Below are 19,367 nucleotides of genomic sequence, written 5' to 3'. Positions count from 1 at the left end.
GGATCGTATATGCCAAGTAGTCAATTGATCCAGTAGTTAGCTGCATCGAACGATTAGGGTTTGATAATGAAGGAAGCATCTCCTTATATAGAAGACACAATATGAAATGGAGAGATAAGATTGAAAGGTGTAAAAGGAGGTCGGCTATGATTAGAGGGTAGGTAAAAGAAATAATAAAATAATGAGAGGGGTAGGTAGTGTATGAATTAAGAGATGAATGACATGTGTCATAGGTAGAAAAGGCTAATGAATTAATTAAATAAATAAAGATTTATTTAATTAATAGAAGAAGTAGGATAATTAAATAAATAAGAATATTTATTTAATTTAGGAAAAGGATAATTTAAATAAATAAATGTATTTATTTAAATAAGAAATAAGGCTAGAAGAGGATAAATGAATGAATTAAATAAATAAAGATTTATTTAATTAATAGAAGAATTAAGCTTAGATAATTAAATAAATAAAATATTTATTTAATTAGACATGACAATTTTAGGTGTCTACAGATTGGTTAGATGTTTTTTTTTTTAGGTTTGCAGATTACTCATACTGACAAAGGTATTTTCATCTGTCAAACTAAATATGCTAAGGAATTGTTGAATAAATTTGGTATGGGAGATTATAAACCGGTAAGTACTCCTATGGTTATGAGTGAGAAATTGACAAGAAAAGATGTTTCTGCACCGGTAAATCCTACAAGATACAAATCTATGATTGGAGGTTTGCTTTATTTGACTCAGACTAGGCCTGACATTATGAATGTTGTTTGTATTGTTTCAAGATTTCAGAGTGATCCTAGAGAAAATCATGAGAGTGTGGTGAAAAGGATTTTTAGATACTTGCAAGGTACATCAGAATATGGTTTATGGTACCCTAAGGATGATGACTTTACTTTATGTGCATATACAAATGTTGATTGGGTTGGAGATGATGACTGGAAAAGTACTTCTGGTGGAGCTTTCTTTCTTGGAAAGAAGTTAGTTTCATGGATGAGCAAGAAACAATCACGTTCTTCTTTATCTACTATTGAAGCTGAGTATGTTGCTGCTGCTACTAACTGTACATAGGTTTTATGGATGAAGCAAATGTTGAAGGATATGAAGGTGGATTGTGATGCACCAGTAGTTATTCACTGTGATAAGCCTATTGCTATTGATATATCAAAGAATCCGGTATTTCATTCTAAGAAAAAGCACATAACTATCAAGTATAACTTTTTGAAGGAAAAGGTGGAAGCAAATGAAGTAGGATTGTTTTATGTGAACATTAAAGAGCAAATTGTAGATATTTTCACTAAACTTTTGCCCAAGGAATCATTTGAGTACCTACGAGACAGATTGGGATTTTCTGCCCCTCTGGTAGAGACTTGATTGATGCGGTTTGGCATCAGTCCGACATGCATTATCAGAGATACTATTCATTCCAACACTGATGTGGGGATGCTACTGCTTAGAGGGAGTAGTCATCTTTGTGATTCAATGGTTTATGGTTTTACTTTGATATTCTTGTCAGATTTATGGCATTGATGTCAAAGGGGGGGAGATATTGATGTCAAAAAGAAAAAAGTAAAAGGGGGAGAGATAATAAAAAGAAAAAGTAAAGGGGAGAGATATATGTATAATTCAGAGCTTTACAAAGATATTATTCATAGGAGGAGTTTGGTCCTTATTTCAGAGCTATATGAGGGAGATTGTTGGTTGTCTTCATTGGGGGACTAGACTTGTTTGGCATTTCTTGGTACTTAGATGTTTTGCACATCTAGTGTTGCCATCAATGTCAAAGGGGGAGATTGTTGGCCATTTGGTGGAATTGATTATGTGTTGCATTGATGTTTTGTCATTGATGCCAACACTAGCTGTTTGGATTCTTTACCGACACCCTTCTTGTCCTGGTAGGTTGAGTGGTTTTTGGTAGATTTGGATCTGACATGATTCAGTATAGTTTGGTTATGGAATTGGCTTAATCATGATACTCATGTTCATATTCAATAAGTTGGTTTTGGTCTGGTGATCAGATGCTATCCTGTTTGCTTAGAAGCTTGGTTTCTGGTTTTAGCGAGAGTTTCACCGAGAGAGCTTTTGATGAAGATCTTTGATGAATTGCATAAGTGGTGTTGGTATAGCTTTTGGTGGAGTTTCAAGATGCTGTTGGTGATCATGTTTGAGACTTGGCGGATGGAGATCATTGCTGTAGCATGTGGACCTATACTGGGTCCCGGTTGATCTAGGTTATGGACTAACTTTAATGTAAAGTATAGGTTGTACCTCTTGATGTGTTTCTGTGATGTCTTATGTGTTGGATATTATTTGTTTGGTCTAAGGCCGACATAGTTTGTAATTATGTAATTGGTTTATTATCTGGTGGCCGACCTAATTGTTTATGGTCGAGGATTTGTATATATAGATGTAAGCTCTCATTGTAGATCATATATGGTTATGGAAAAGGGATGTAATGTGTGAATAATATAATATCATTCGTGAAGAGGATTTGGTCGATCATTGTAGATCAAATTGGGTTTATGTAAGAGGATTTAGTCCTCCGGTATTGAGTTTAACTGGAACTATACTCAGGCATAGGAGATGCTATCTTTTGTAGTTCAACACTTCTTCGGATTGTAGTTTGGATTTATATGTAGTCAGTGAGGCTCCTTTTGTGATGAGTAGTGTGCTCTAGGCTATTGGCCTTCTTGCAAGTGCAAGCCCCTCAATTCTAATTCACATACTTACTACAAAAGTATTATTTGACTGTGGGTATGCATGTAGAAATATGAGAAGTTGTAACTGGCACATCAAATATATTTTACAACAGGAATGGGATATTCTGGATACATTTGAAAGCTACATTTTGTCCCATACATATAGAGAGGAAAACAAGCTTGTTGATCACCTTGCTAACATGGGGGGTGATAATAAGGAAATAGATACACTAGATGACAACTTTAAATTTGAAAATCATCCCGACATGGCAAACCTAATACAAGTTGAAAGGCACACCATTCATCAGATGGAAGATAATCATGACAATTACCCACATTGATCTCATAGTGTGTTTCATCCATCAGGTTTGACCTATGTTGGTTGTAGATTGAAAAATGCAAAAATCCCTATGTTTCACAGTTTTCGGTGTGACTCCCTTTTCTGTCTCAACGATATTATCTTATTTCAATGTGAGATGGTGTTTCGATAAAAATATTTTCAACTCTTATCGGCCTTTACGTGGTATGCCGATAGAGTCCCATTTCGGTGTGACAAGTGATTAGTCTTGCTGATGCGATTTGATCTCGGCGCAACATGGTCTATCGGGCTATCGCTCTTAATTTGAAATGTGAAAGCATTTTGCTGAGTTTGCAAGTTCAAGATTCTCCCGATCTTCCAACCTCTGATCTCTGACAGACGGGCCCACTTCTCCTATTGGCAACTTCTCATCTGCTCACATGTTAGCTATTTGTTGGATCCTTCATATAAAGACATAAGAGTATGGTCCTAGTCTTCTTTGTGCTTGGTGATGCCATGTGGCAGCTGCAGATTTGTTCTCTTGAGTTGTGTTAGTGTGTGTGGGCTTCGCGGTGAGAAACCTCTTGTCGGGTGATCGCATCCTATTTGAAATGTTGAAGTCCTTTTTGTTCTTACTTCTAATTTATGGCCGACCTCCGACCTTCGATAGTCGGGCCCACTTTGTCCAAAGTGTCTATAGATGTCCAACCAATAACTGTGTGTTGGTTTTGCTTGATGTTGACATGTTCACGTGGACCTTGCCAATGTTACTTTATTTTCTTGTTGACTATCACATTATCAGGTTGAACAAGAAGTTGTTCTCATTTCGGTTGTGCTATTCTTACCAACATGGCTATATCACTCTGATAAGCTGAATTCAATAAGATATTGGGTGGTCTTAGCAATGAAGCCCATCTATTCGATATAACATTGTGAGAGTCTTGACGACACAGTTTTTTCTCTTCGATGAAATTTGGATTTTTGACATGATATGAAATGCTTGTTGGCAACCTATTGAGACTATAGCGATATAACCCTATGCTGTTGTGATATATTTAGAGTCTAAGTGAAATACCTTCTTCAGTCTTAATAGACCAAATTTGATATTCCACAGGTGCAAAATGAGATAGCAATTGGTTAATGGTCCACATCAAAAGATGACCCGTGTTGACCCAATGAGAATAATGCATACTAAGGACGTGGTTCCATATTGGTTCTCTCTAGCTAGCATGAAACTTACAAACCTTGGTTCGAACATTCTCCTCATATGTTGTTTATTGTAATGTTGTAAAATTCAATACGATGATATTGTAAATGTGATCATATTGTATTTTTGAGCTATAACTGGAGGTTTTCTTCCTGGTTCTTTCTGGTCGGTATGCTCTTCTATTTTTGTAATCTAATTAACATTTATTAACACTATCATCGAGTTGGTGCAATTCTATATAATCCTTGGTTGTAGTCATTCAATATGACTCCTCACATGTCTTTTTGTTCAAGGTATCTTCATCTGTGATGACATATTATGCAGTAATTTATTATTTTTTGTCAACCTATATCATCCAAGGCTATGAAATCATGGTGGGGAGCTTGTGTTGATATCATAATAGATGGAGAGATTTACCACCGGTGACTAACAATGCCAGTTAATCGACATCAACCTCACTTACCAGCCATTATCACCATATCTAGATTCTTCATTTTTCAGGATGGATATCTTCAGTATTTCAAATTTATGGTTTGAGGATGGCCTCATTATAGGTACATATTAGATTTGGTTTATTAGTCTTCTACTTCATATTTGGAGGAAACATTTGAGGCCCTGATGACAACCATTGCACTTTTGTTGACTTATCATCTTCATTTTCATCTTTGGAGCTTGTTCTATACCAGTTTCTGCATTGTTCCAATTTGTCACTTTCTTGTTTGTTTGGGTATGCACCTGATTTGATTGTGGCATCATCATCTTTCATGGATAGGGACGAACATGAGTAGTTTTTCGAGACATCATCATCATCATTCATCATGCTTCCATCCTTCAGTGCATATCCTACATAGGAAGGATACATGAATCTATACATGGTTTGTTTTCTTCCTAAAGGGAGACAATTTGTTTGTATGCATTGGAGCTTGTCTTGCCTTCAAGAACTTACCATTATTGCAAGTGATTATTCATTATGGGGGGCTACATAATCTCTCATTTTCTCTCCTATGGCAGGGCTATCGACTGGATTCTTCTAATGTATGTAGTTCCTGGGGGGTATGGGTGTTGACACCTCCATACATCACTTTACTTCTCACTTATACATGATTTGCATATCTTATTTTTAGAATGGAGTTTTGTCCCATGGGATTTTCTTTTTTTCTCCATTTGTGAGAGATTAGTTGCATGATTAGTTCAACATAGTTGTGCATGGGTACCTAACATGGCTAAGTTGTCAGGACTCATATATTGCATCTTCATATTATTCTTACATCATTTGCATAATAATTCACTCCCTAAGTTGCACTTAAGGAGGGGTATTGGTGTGAATAAGGACATATCCTAACTAATTCTTAGTTGGCACCTATTCATACATGTTAAGTTTACTTAGGATAGCTTAGTTGTCACATGGAACTCTTATTTAATATTTTTTCATGTTAGTTATCTTAGGTGTCATTCTAGATAGAGATGAGTCATAACTCATTATTTAATATTGTATACACATAAAAATTGGCTATTACCAATTAAATAAATATTTTATATTTATTTAATAATTATTCTTCTATTAAATAGTTAGTTTGAAAAGATTAATTTATTTAATTCATTTTCGTATTTTTCTATTAATTAATTCATTAATCCTATTCCTCTAGCTAATTAAATATCTAATATTTAATTATCTCCTCCAAACAATTAAATATCTAATATTTAATGGTTATTCTCCTATCCTATAGTCTCAAATATTAAATAATTCTCAAAATTATTTAATTCCTTTTCCAACTCACCCTCCATCTCCATTTCATTTTCCCTTTGCCAACTCATCAAACATGTGGCTAAGGAAATTAATATTTCTTAAATATTAATTCATCATTTATCTTCAAGCTCCAAACTTAATGAATATTGTGTACGTACACATATTTCATAACCATTTCCTATATTCTCTCCAACACCCCCTACATCTTAGGAAGGACTTGAGTCCACTTGTCCTCTCATGCCTAAATTTCTTCCAACCATCCCTAGATTCCCTCAGTCAGCAACCCAGTCAAGATGAGATGAGTGACACTCATCTTCTCCTCCCCCCTTTCTCTCAACCTTCACCTTTGCTCACAACCATTCAAATCTGCAAATCTAATCAGGACCGTTGATATGAGCCACATCATCTAATCCTCTCAAGGTCTATAAAATCAAGAGCTTCAGTTGAGAGAGAGTTAGTCTTCAAATTAATCATATGCATCCGTGAGTTTTTGAAGCAAATAACAAATAACAAATAGCAATAACAATTATCATATAGCATAATCATGTAGTATTTGCATATCATAATATCAGTTAACTACAAGTTATCAGTCCATTCTTCATATCCATCTTGGAAGCCATCAATGCATTGTCTGAGAGCACACCATCTACAACCAGAAACATTGGAGTTAGGACACAATGGGACATAAGCCATGAAGGTAATATTAGTATTTTATTTTATATGTACTTCATGTAGTTTCATTGGTTGAGTTTGGATTTCCTGTAGTATTTCCATTTGTATTTTGTGAAACTAACTTATTGCAGGTAGCATTCTGAGGATGAAATTCAAGTTGACACATTTTGGCGCCCATCGTGGGGCTCATAGACCTCGCATATACCTTTAAAAATCTTGCAAATAATAAAATTAACGCATTTGTAATGCAGATTCATGCACGTGTGAATTTTGATAGAACTTTTGTTTCGAAGGTTAGCCCATTTGCATCCTAGGTTGGCGCATTTGCCTTCTAGGTTAGTGCATTGTTAGCAATAATTTCAAACTTGTCAAAATTTAAAATTTTTTGTGTCAATGTTCCTTCCTGGTGAGATTTTTCATACTGTGGCTAAGTTTTCAAAGATGCCAAGGTATTCAATCATGAGGCATTTTTGATGAGTTGTTACATTTTAATAAATCACCGAAGATGAAGCTTTTATCAAATGGCATATCAAAATGATATTTATTGCTCATTTCACAAAGTTTCCGAAGTATTTAAGACCGCTTCTCTCACTTAGCTCTTCACTTGTCAATGAATTGTTTCAATTTTGAAAGACCCCAATGCACTCATTTATCGATGACTTGCTCAAATATCCAAAACCACCGATATGTCCCATCTAATAGCATTAGTGACAAGTTGTGGAGTGTACAAGGAAAGTCACCAAAAAGATTTGGAGAAAGCTTATCAAAAGAAAAATTTGGCACTCTCAAAAGTCATCGATGAAGTGAAGACATGAAGGATAAGTGAAATTATCGAAAGATTGGCCAACTTTCACAAATTTCCGACAAAGGGAGTTTTTCGTTTGTTTTCATAGGGTGAAGAGAAGGTAGTTATAATAACTACTTGCAAATAACTACTTCATCGAAGAATAAGGTGCAAGATTCATAGAAACGTTTTTAGAAACTTCAAGCAAATGCAGTTCGTAGACTTAGAACTGAATTCCACGACCCTGACCACCATCCTCTCTGCCTGCGCAAAATGGAAGCTTTCGAACAGGTTACGTTCACCCATCAAAACGCCTCAAATCGATGTGATCTCATGAAATGCGATGACTGCAAGACATGCACAAAATAGCCTTGTGGAAAACTCTTTAGAGATTTTTAAGAAAATGCAGTTGGTAGATGTAGAGCTCAACTCAGCAACCTTTTCCAGCATCCTCCCTGCGTGCGCCAAAATGGGAGCCTTGGACGAGGGTATGAAAATCCATCGAAAAGTGTTTGAAGACGGATTTTCTTCAGATGTTATAGTTGTGACAGCCTTGATAGACATGTATGCAAAATGTGGAAATCTACAGAAGGCACATGAATTGTTTGACGGTATACCTCAACAAGATGTGGTTTCATGGACTGCAATTGTCGCTGGATATGCACAGAATGGGTTTGTTGATAAAGCTTTGGAGATATTCAAGCATATGCAATTTTTAGGTGTAAAGCCCAAATTCAACAACTTCTTCCAGCCTTCCTCTACGCCAGTGCTAAGGTTTGGAGTAGGCTGTGAACGTCCATCATCGAATGACTTAGTTGCTATTACCTTGGCTGATATGAATGCAAAGTGTGGAAGAACATAGAAAAAAATGAATGAGCTGTTTGAGTTGCAGACTGTGCAAAATGGAGATGTTGAAAAAGATTTCAAAACTTTCAAACAAATCCAATTCCCAACCATTTCGTAGGGCTTTTCACGTCTTCATAGCAATGTATGGTCATGCACTAAAGCATCTTCAAAGGAAAAACATCAAAGAAATGTGGTCTCATGACAACCAAAGATTGCAGGATATGCACAAATCGGTCTGTTAAAAGAAAGTCTTTAGAAATTTTCAAGTCGATGCAATTGGCGGGTGTAAAGACAAATTCTGTAACCTCTACTAGCATCCTTTTGCCTTTGTTAAAACTGGAGTTTTGTAATAGCACAAGGAAAGAATGTAAGTATAGACAAGGTGAAGAAAAGGTTTCAAGGTGGCATATTGGTTTTGTCAACAAGTTGGTAACTCTTCCTAGCTTGCCAAAGTAAATATTCTCACACATACCATAACGTTGATGAAGAGGGAGAACAAAGAGTTAAACATTGCCGATACTCCTTAAATTGCCTATGAAAGATGTTGGTTTTAACTATGTCCTAGCAATCAACATTGTCACCCAAGAATACAAAGTAAAGGAGAGGCATTGGTCGACATGTGTGTAGCATGACAAACATAGACATGGCATCATGAATTATTCAAAAGGATGCTTGAGAGAAACATTATTTCATGCTCATGGTATGGACACCCACTGAAGTACACCGGACAAGCCGTGAAAGAATTTGCATAGAAAAAGATCCATTTGACAAATGCCTCCAAAACATGTCATCTCATGGAGGAAAATGAAATAATAACAGGTTGCACACAAAAGACATATTAGAATGAATTTAAAAGCTTATGAGAAGATATGTTAAAAAAATCCCAAAGTCAATTTCCAGAATCTTGCTGATGTGGAGATAAAGAGAAGTGCAGGAAGTATTGACAGAATGTGACAAAGAATGTATAGATGTATATAAATTTATCATTTAGCGAATACATTCAACTCTTCTCGCTTTAATGTCATGTTAAGATGGTTATGGGGAAATGTGAACAAAATATGCAATATTTTGAAATAAGTTAGTTACATTGATGCAAGACTCTTTGGTTTTTGGAAGGTGTATTCATGGAAGCAAAAGATGCTTAATGGGATAGTTGAAGCACATATGTACTTGAAGAAGATGTGTTGGCAAAAACTACTTCTTGATGTCAATAAAGATGAATAGATGATGAGACGGTCACAAGGATCAATAAAGAAGATGAAGATGGATAAGTGCCTTACATTGGTCCTAACTTTAATGTTTTAATGTTTCAAGTTGATCTTTGTAAAAGTGACCTAAGTCACTTATTGTAATTAAAGTTAGAATTTGGGCTTTTCTTTTGTGAAAGTTAGGTCAATCCTAACTTATTTGTAAGGGGTAGTTTTTCTAAGCATTGGATGAGGTAGTTATCCTAAGTTCTCATTTTGGGTAGTTTTTCTAAGTAGTTATTTCTTCCAAAGTTGAGGAAGTTATTTCAAGTAGTTGAGGAAGTTATTTCAAGTAGTTGAGGAAGTTATAAAGTAGTTATAAAGGTGGTTAGGGTAGTTACCTCAGGTGGTTACGACTTCACCTATATATACCTCATTATTATTCAATGTAGGGGGATTCCACTTTTTCACAAGCTTTGTATAAGAGACTTGGATAGTATTATTCAAGCAATTAAGCAATAGAGATCAATTTGGATGTGTTTTCAACTTATTCTCATGGGTTATTATCAATGTTCTTATGTTTGATTGATGATTACCTAATGCTTTCCCTTTAACATTGAATGTGAAGAAGTTTATTTCAAGTTGTGGTATCTCAAACTTGATTATATGGAATTTATTTTAATCTAGATTCATACCTTATATGGCATTCAATCCTTCTTTATTGTTCGTTCTTTAAATTTTTGAAAAATCCAAATACCCCCATTATACGAGGGAGCTGCCCCTCTCAAACGCAGAGAAGAATTACCATTCTTTTGTTTTTGTGATTCTTCAACTGTTGTGAACGCTTTGTTGCTAATTACAGGGCAAAACAGAGTTTTTCAAGAAAGTTTCTTAAAGCAACAAATCCGTTTACCAACATGCATGAACATTTTAGGTTAGCGCTTTTGTCTTAAAGTTTGCGCATTTGCATTACAAATTCACACATTTGTGTGCTAGGTTAGCACATTTGTCAAAGAAATGATGCTTTTGTATCCACAGAGCAACGATTTTGTAGTCTAGGTTAGCGCTTTTGACTTGCAGGTTAGTACTTTTGAGCAAAAAGGTAGCACATGTGTTAGATTAGCGCTTCTGTTTACAAACTGACAAAAATTTCTTGCAGGTCCGAATGTCCAAGAAATCAGTTTTTTCAGATTACTAACATGCATGTGCAGGATGGTATTTAAGGCAAATTTTATGCATTTCATCATCTAGTTAATTAAAAGCCTTGTTTTGGGAAGTAACATATCATATCTTGTTCATCTAGTTTAACTAAGAGGATGAATTGACAGCATGCAACTTGCATTTTTAATATTTTCTCTAAAATAGTTGCACATAGACTTTTAAAAGGGCTAAAATAAACACCATGCTTGTTGGAGCAACATCTCCAAATAGGACTTAGCCAACAATTGCTTTGAAAAGGTTAAAAAGAACACATATTCCATGTCTCGAAAGTGGTAGGTATACGCTCTCCCCTTAATTGGGTGACCAAAAAGCCAAACCCACTCTTTTACGCTTTCTTTACTTTCAAGCAATTAAATCCTTTAGAGGGCCTACCTTCCCAAGCTGCCTTGAGGGGGCCAATGAGAGGGGAATGACCTAAAGTGGAAACAGGCTAATACCAAGTCCTTCCAATCCACTATAAATAAATTGTGTTTGTGACGAAAGTCCCAAACAACATGTGCTGATAAGTTCATACTGACACTATGTTCCCCCATAAACCCTATGGAGCATAACCTCTATAGGTTGGGAACCTTCTGTATTTACAGAGCTGAAAGTGTTGCATGTATGGCCACATGACCGGAAGCCTTTATTGAAAACCACTTGTACTAGTTGCCAAAATCCTTCTAGTTGTTGGCGTAGAAGGTCGGACCTCTGAAGCGGCTCACATACATATGGTTCCTAGTAGAGATATAAAGTTTGCCATGGGGAGTTTTCATGGAAACTGGTGCTTGGCTGCCCTGAAGAAGTGAGTGCCGAGGGTGGATCCAGTGGGGTCAAGCATCTAAATATTCGCTTTGAATAGCGTAGCCTCAGGGGAAACCCCACGTGAGATTCAACAACTATTGTCTCAACCTGCCATAGGGATTGTACTTGCTTGTGCATTTTGTTTATTAAACATTGTGTCTTCTATGTTTGTAACATGTTCCAAATGGTCAAAAAATGAAGAAAATTATCTTCTATAAGAGAGAAAAAATCCAACAAATTACTGAAAAAGTGTAATCAAAAGGGTAATACAAAAAACTTTCCAACACTTGAAACACCAGATCAAAATCAAAGTGTCAAAACATCAATATCAAAATAATTCTTGAAGTAGATTTGTCTCTAAACCATCACATGTTTTCAAACTAGCTCAAACAACTAGGTCACTAATCTAACAAGTTATTCCCAAAAGGTTCTATAAACATCAACATTCAACAAGCTATTGATTCAAACATCTTAAGTGCAAAAAAATAAATCAACATCCTTGTCAAGTTTCTCATCAGGATAATCAAATCCTCTATCACAAAGCTTGATCAATCTATACTAGGTTCCTAATCTTGGATATATCTTTCCTATTTTGAACCTAGATTATATCAAAACCAGAATCACACCAATATTGGAATCAAACAAACTTATGAATTTCCAAATGCTTATATGACTTTTAAGTATCACCTTAAGAAAATAAAACCTAGTTATAAAGCTCCTCAGAAAAGGATAAGATTCTTGTATATCAATCGCAAGATCTTATTGAAACATAGGACATTCCTACACCATTTTCGTCACTACCTACGTGGCTGCGGTACAGAATTTGATGGTGAAATTTTGCAAAGACGTGCTTTTCAACAAAGAGATGCTTTATCCCAACGAACAAACAATAGTGGTAAAATCAACAAGGAATATCTTCCTAAACCAATAATCACCTATTGACTTTGTCCTTTGGAACTTTCAACAAATTTGAAATAATCACATGCCAGTTTGGACTAGAGCCCAACACGAACAACTTAGAAAACAACAACAAATGGAGGAAGAAGATAATCCTGTATTCCAAACTTTTGGATTTACCGTTGTTGACGAAGAAGCACTCAATAGCACCATTAGAGACCTTGAGCAAGATTTCAAATTTGATAGGCTAATGGAAAAACTGTTGGCAAAACAAAAAGAAAAATATCTCTTGATGTTGGCAAAATTTGGAGCTAAACTACCACAAGACTTTAACATAGAAAGCTTGAAACAAGATGCGGAGGGAAGTAACACCCAAAACATAGATGAGCCAAATAACGAAGATGTGAACAAAGAAAGCAATGAAGAAACAAGGAAAGAAAGGGATGGCAAAAGAAAAGAGCGTAGTGATAAGAGAACTCATGAAGAAACAAGGAGAAACTATGTGGATAATCCATTGTCAAACCTTACTCAACAAATACAAACTCTACAACAATAGATATAAGACATGAAAAATGGGACAAGCTCCAAGAAGTATTCATTAGAAGATATATGCCCATATCCGTTCGATAAAAATTTGAATATGATACTATTTCCGCAACATTGCGAGTTTCCTAAATATGACAAATATGATGGAAAATCTGATCCTCAAGATCACATTAGGGAGTTTTGTACTATGAGAATGGAATTTTCTCATGATGAAAATTACCTTATGCATCTTTTTCCTAGGAGTTTAAATGGACAATCAATGGAGTGGTTTTCAAGATTACCATCTGGAATCAAATCCTTTGAAGAACTTGTGAATAGGTTTATTTCACAATACTCCTACAATATAAGGAATGAAATAACAATGCTGGATCTCTGCAATGTTAAACAAAATAATGGTGAATCCTTTATGATTTTCTTACAATGATGGAAACACATGTTTAATAGGTATCCTCGAGATGTACTTGATCAAGAAAAAATGGACATATTCATTGATAATCTTATCAGTGAAATGAGTTATCGACTAAGGATGCAATGTCCTTCCTCTTTTGCCAAAATGATCGAGAATGGTCTGAAAATAGAGAATGCAATGGTAAAGAAAGGAGAGCTAAAACTTTACAATAATTCATACAACAACAACAACAACAACAATGACAAACCCAAGTTCTGGTCAAAGAATAGGAATGTCAGCAATGAAGGGAATGACGATAATAGTACTACAAAACAACAACAACCAATTTTTAATCTATCAAGTCAAAACCCAAGCAATAACAATCCAGAAAACCATAAAGCCAAGTCCTTTTTCTCCAATCCTTGGAGGAAATTCTCAAACATTGGAGAATCTTTGGAATCAGCTCTAAAAACTCTGCTTTCCAACAAAGTGATTGTTTTACCAGAAGCAAGAAGTTATGAACCACCAGTCAGGCCCAATTGGTGGAATGCCAATCATTTTTGCAACTATCATTAGAATAAAGAACACCTAACAAATGATTGTCAGAGATTGAAACACCTTATCCAAGATCTAATTGATAATGGAACCATCACAGTGAATAGCCATAAGACAAACGAATCACACTTGGCTTTCAAAACTCCACTTCCAAATTATGACAAAGGTGAATCATCCCAATTAAAAGATGACAAAGGAAAAGCCAAAGTGAATTACACCTATACATATGATGATGTGGTAAATGTGATCATTGTTAACAAAAATCCATCTTTAGAACCAATCAATGTTATCACAAGAAGCAAAGCAAAGCAAACCTTTCCAGGTATAGAAAAAGACTCAACATCCACATCACAACAATACAATTTAGTAGAGCAATTACAAAGAATACCCGCTCAAATATCAATTCTGGAACTTCTCAAGGTTTCACCTATGCATAAGGAAATTTTGGAGAAAGCTTTAGTGGAAACAACAATTTCAAAAGACTTGGATGTAGATCAGTTCCAAAACATGGTAGGACACCTTGTAGCTCCTCATTACTTATCATTTTCTGAAAATGATGATGCATCCTTACAACATCCTCACAATGCTCCCTTACATGTTGAAGTCTCCATTAATAAAACTCATGTTAAACGTGTACTCATAGATGGAGGAGCTAGCTTAAAAATTTGTGCATTAAGTTTGATAAAAGCTTTGGGATATTCAGAAAATGCAGTAGACCCGAAAAAGAAAATAACCATCAAGGCTTATGATGAAGCAAAATGTTCTTCTAAAGGAACTGTTGTACTACCAATAAGGATAGGACATGTGGAAAGGGATACATTGTGTCAAGTTTTAGATTTGAACCTCTCTTACAACATTCTTCTAGGGAGACCATGGATTCACAAGATGCAAGCAGTTCCTTCTACATATCATCAATGTGTGAAATTTTCTCATGAAGGAAAAGAAATCACTATAATTGTAGATTCCAGTCAATATTGCAATAATTTGAAGCCAACACAAGATACAAGAGTTCTACATAACAGAGAATCAGTATATCCTACCAAATAAATTCAAGCAAAGTTATGGGAAACTTTTGAAGAAAAGCTCAAATTAAATGATGAAGGAATGGGAAAGTATTCTTTGCATAATTTTCCACTTTCCCCTAAGTCATATGGAAAGCCTATAGATATTCAATCGAAGACATCAAGAAAATCAAACCATATGTTTAAAGGAACTTTTGTTAGTGTTGGAACTCTTGAAGAGGAAAATGAAGACAAAGACATTCTTGGTTGGTTGTACAAGGATGAAGATAAAACTATAGCAATAGCAGCAGAAGTCAATATTCCCATAAAACAATATGGAAAAGGATATGAATTCATGCAAAAGATGGGATATGAAGGAAAAGGACCAAGTGGTAAGCAACATCAAGGTATTTCAGAACCTATTTGTCCACACTCACAATCCACATAATATAAATCCGGGTTGGGATATCTAAAATTAAATAAAAAGCAACATTATCATTAACAACAAAAGTGGAGAAAGAAATCAGTTTCTAAAGAAGAAAATTGGCAAGAAAAGCTACATCAAGCAGCCGAAACAGTAACCAATAAACAAAAGAAGCAAGAAGAACATAAAAAGAAAGAAGAGGAGATTACCATCAAAGGTGAAGAAAAATCTTGTCAAACAAATGGAAAATCTGAACAAGATATTCTAGAAGCAGTAAAAAATAGAGATGACAAAAATCAGAGAACTTTTTGCACCATACGACATTCCAGTATGGTATAGTGGAGTAATCTTAGATCAGGATTCAGAAACAGATTCCAATGAGTATGAATGGGGTCCAGATGTCTTATCTACTACATCAAGTAAGGAACACAATGAAGATCAAGCAACTATCATGAAACAAGACTTTTCTATTGTAGAACAAAAGATGTAGTTAGAAAGAAGGCAAGAAAAACTCAGAATTCAGAGAAAAGAGGCGTATGCAAAAAGGAAAGGAAATGACAAAGACAAAGAAGTAATGCCACAAGAAGTACAAACAAGGATAGATCAAGCATCTAAAAATACAAGATTTTCATCAAAAGAGGAACAAGATGTATCCAGATGTGGCAGAACCCTAGAAGAACTAAGAGATAGTCAAGCTGGATTGACTATTATTCCAGAAGAAGTTGAGTTTGAAAGGAGACAAAATCTATTAAAAGAATCCTCTTTATCATGTGCACAAATATGTCAACTTCTAAATGCAAATGAGGTCAATCAAGAAGGAATTTGCAATATTAAAGATGTGTGTGTGGATATAATCCATTCATTTAAGGGACAAATGTCAGTTGAAGAACCACTTGAGTGTGAACTACACAATGCTAATATTAATTTTGTTAAGACTACTTAGGAAACGGTTGAGAAAGATCATTATGTCATGAATGTTGAAACACCTAATGATGACAATTATTATGATTTACCCCTTCTTCATCTTGAATTAATTGATTGGGATAATTTAGATAACCCCAAACTGAATGTGTTTTCCAATGATCATGACTTATCCGTGTACCTTAACGCTATTGAACCCATCCCACCTAAGATATCTTCCATTGCAGAATCAAGTGATGGTTCTTGTAGTTAGGAAAATGCCAAACTTTCTAGTCGCAAAAAAGAAATAAAACAAGGAAAGAGACCTATTGTTGAAAACCATTTCATGGCAACATTAGATCAATCAAAAGAGAAAACAAAGGACGTATATGATGGTGAAAACCTCCTTGAGGTGCCAGAAGATGGAAGGTTTGACATTCTTCCTACATATTTTCAAGAGAGATCTACTATCCTGATAGAGCCAATAGAAGTAGTAAACATTGGTACATCAAAGGATCCTAAAATACTTCATTTTGCTGCCTCATTGTCAGAAAAAGAGAGGAAATAATACATGGAATTCTTTATGCAAAGACAAATAAATTTTGCTTGGTCTTATGCAGATATGCCAGGACTTAATCCTGATCTTATCATGCATCATCTTAATGTGGATTTAAAAGAAAAACCTGTTAAGAAGAAGCTAAGAAAGATGCATCCACACATTGCTCTTCTTGTAAAAACCAAGCTGAAGAAACTATTAGAAGTAGGTTTCATAAGACTAGTTGCTTATCCAGAATGGGTTTCAAGTATTGTACTAGTATCAAAGCCAGATAAGAGCATAAGGGTCTGTACAGATTTCAAAGATATGAATAAAGCATGTCCAAAAGATGATTTCCCACTACCAAACATTGATATCATAGTGGACTTATCAACAAGACATGAGATGTTTTCATTAATGGATGACTTCTCAGGATATAATCAAATAAGAATCACACCTGAAGATCAAGAGAAGACAACTTTCACCTGTGCATGGGGAACATATTGCTGGAATGTTATGCCATTTGGGCTTAAGAATGCAGGAGCGACTTATCAAAGGGCTATGATGATAATTTTCCATGATATGATGCACACATTTATGGAAGATTATGTCGATGACATATTTGCAAAATCTCATACAAGACAATAACATTTGAACATTTTAAGCAAGATTTTTGACAGGCTGGAAAGATATCAATTGAGATTAAATCCAAAGAAATGTGCATTTGGGGTAACCTCTTGAAAACTCCTTGGCTACATTATATTAGATTGTGGCCTTGAAGTAGATCCTGAAAAAGTCAAAGCTATCATGGAGATGGAGTCACCTAAGAACATAAGTCAATTGTGATCTTTACAAGGAAGATTACAATCAATCAGGAGATTTGTTTCTCAGTTAGCGGATAGATGTCTTCCATTCACCCATCTTCTACATAAAAATGTTTCATTCAAATGGGATCTAAAATGTGAAGAAGCTTTCTTGCAAGTAAAAGAATATCTTATGAGTCCTCCGGTACTGATATCACCAACCAAAGGGAAACCATTGTTACTCTATATCTCCGCAACAAGTGTATCATTAGGCGCTCTCCTAGCTCAACATGATGATGAAGGAAAAGAAAGAGCAATTTATTATATCAATAGAACACTTGTTGGCTACAAATTAAATTATTCCTCAATTGAAAAGATATGTCTAGAAGTTGTATTTGCAACTCAGAAACTGCGACATTATATGTTGATTCATTATGTGAAACTAATAGCAAAGATAGATCCTCTCAAATATTTGTTGAGCAAGTCAACATTGATAGGGAGACTAGCCAAATGGGTTATGATACTGAGTGAATTTGACATAGAATATGTTGACCGAAAAGCTATCAAGGGACAAGTCATCGCTGATCAATTGGCTGATGCACCTTTACAAAATGACATGCCTTTGCACATCGAATTTCCTGATGCAAATATCTTAACAGTAAGTACAAAATTTTGGGAATTGTACTTTGATGGTTCTTATACACAATATGGATCAAGCATAGGAATCTTTTTTATCACACCTCAAGGACACACAATTCTGAAATCATATAGACTACGATTTCCATGCACCAATAATACTGCAGAGTATGAAGCATTGGCTATAGGGCTTAAAATGGCCATTGAGTGGAACGTCAAAGAACTACATGTATATGGTGATTCACAACTTATCATAAACCAAATAAATGATGAATATCAAACAAAGGATGATAAGATTATGCCATACAAACAGCTGGTGGAGGAATTTAAAGAACACTTTAAAGAAATATCATTCACCCAGATTCCAAGAAATGAGAATAAAGCAACAGATGCAATGGCTACAGTAGCATCTCTCTTGAAAAATAAGGAGAATCAACAACATTAAAAATTTCTCATGGAAGATATCTTAAACCCTACCATCCAATCCCAGCATACCTATCGAATTTGCCATATATAAGGAAGGTCAGTCAATCCTTATACAGTCCAATTTATCAGTATTTAAAAGATCATATCCTTCCTCTTGAATTATCTCATAATCAGAGAAGAAACTTTATCTGTCAGTCCTCTCGCTATACTATTATTGTTGATATCCTATATAGGCGTGGTCTAGATGGTACGTTGTTGAGATGTCTTGAAAAAGATGAATCTAAGGGAGTTCTTAATGACATTCATGCGGGTATTTGTGGAACACACTCAAGTGGTTTAACATTGGCTAAGAAATTTCTTCGTATGGGTTACTTTTGGCCTACAATGGAGAGAGATTCATTCACATATGCTAGAAAATGCAAACAATGTCAGATCCATTGGAATCTCATTCATGCGCCAACACAAGAGTTATATCCTATGACAGGATCATGGCCATTTTCACAATGGGGCCTTGATTTGGTAGGAAAGATCAATCCCTCATCTTCTAATGGACATAAGTTTATTCTGATTGCTACTGAATATTTTACTAAGTGGATTGAAGCAGTGCCTTTAAGAACAGTGACAGGAAAACAAATATCATCATTCATCTTGAATTATATAATCTGTCGCTATGGAGTTCCTATGACCATTATCATTGATAATGGAAGACCATTAAAAAATCAAGATGTGAAAGAGCTATGTGAACAGTTTCATATCCAACATAGGTTTTGTACTCCATATTATCCACAAGGTAATGGTCAAGCTGAGGCATCA

General features: G+C 35.2%; 1 protein-coding gene across 1 annotated transcript; it reads left to right on the top strand.

Annotated features, from left to right (window-relative positions):
* The first annotated feature begins 7,749 nt into the window (after positions 1-7,749).
* Positions 7,750-8,268, top strand: LOC131874455 (putative pentatricopeptide repeat-containing protein At3g23330). Its single transcript, XM_059217837.1, has one exon. The coding sequence runs from the start codon at positions 7,750-7,752 to the stop codon at positions 8,266-8,268; it is 519 nt and encodes a 172-aa protein (XP_059073820.1).
* The last annotated feature ends 11,099 nt before the right edge of the window (positions 8,269-19,367 follow it).

Source organism: Cryptomeria japonica, chromosome 3, assembly GCF_030272615.1.
Source record: "Cryptomeria japonica chromosome 3, Sugi_1.0, whole genome shotgun sequence".
Taxonomy (NCBI): domain Eukaryota; kingdom Viridiplantae; phylum Streptophyta; class Pinopsida; order Cupressales; family Cupressaceae; genus Cryptomeria; species Cryptomeria japonica.
The sequence above is the reverse complement of the archived record's forward strand: the minus strand, read 5'-3'. Positions and strand labels throughout refer to the sequence as shown.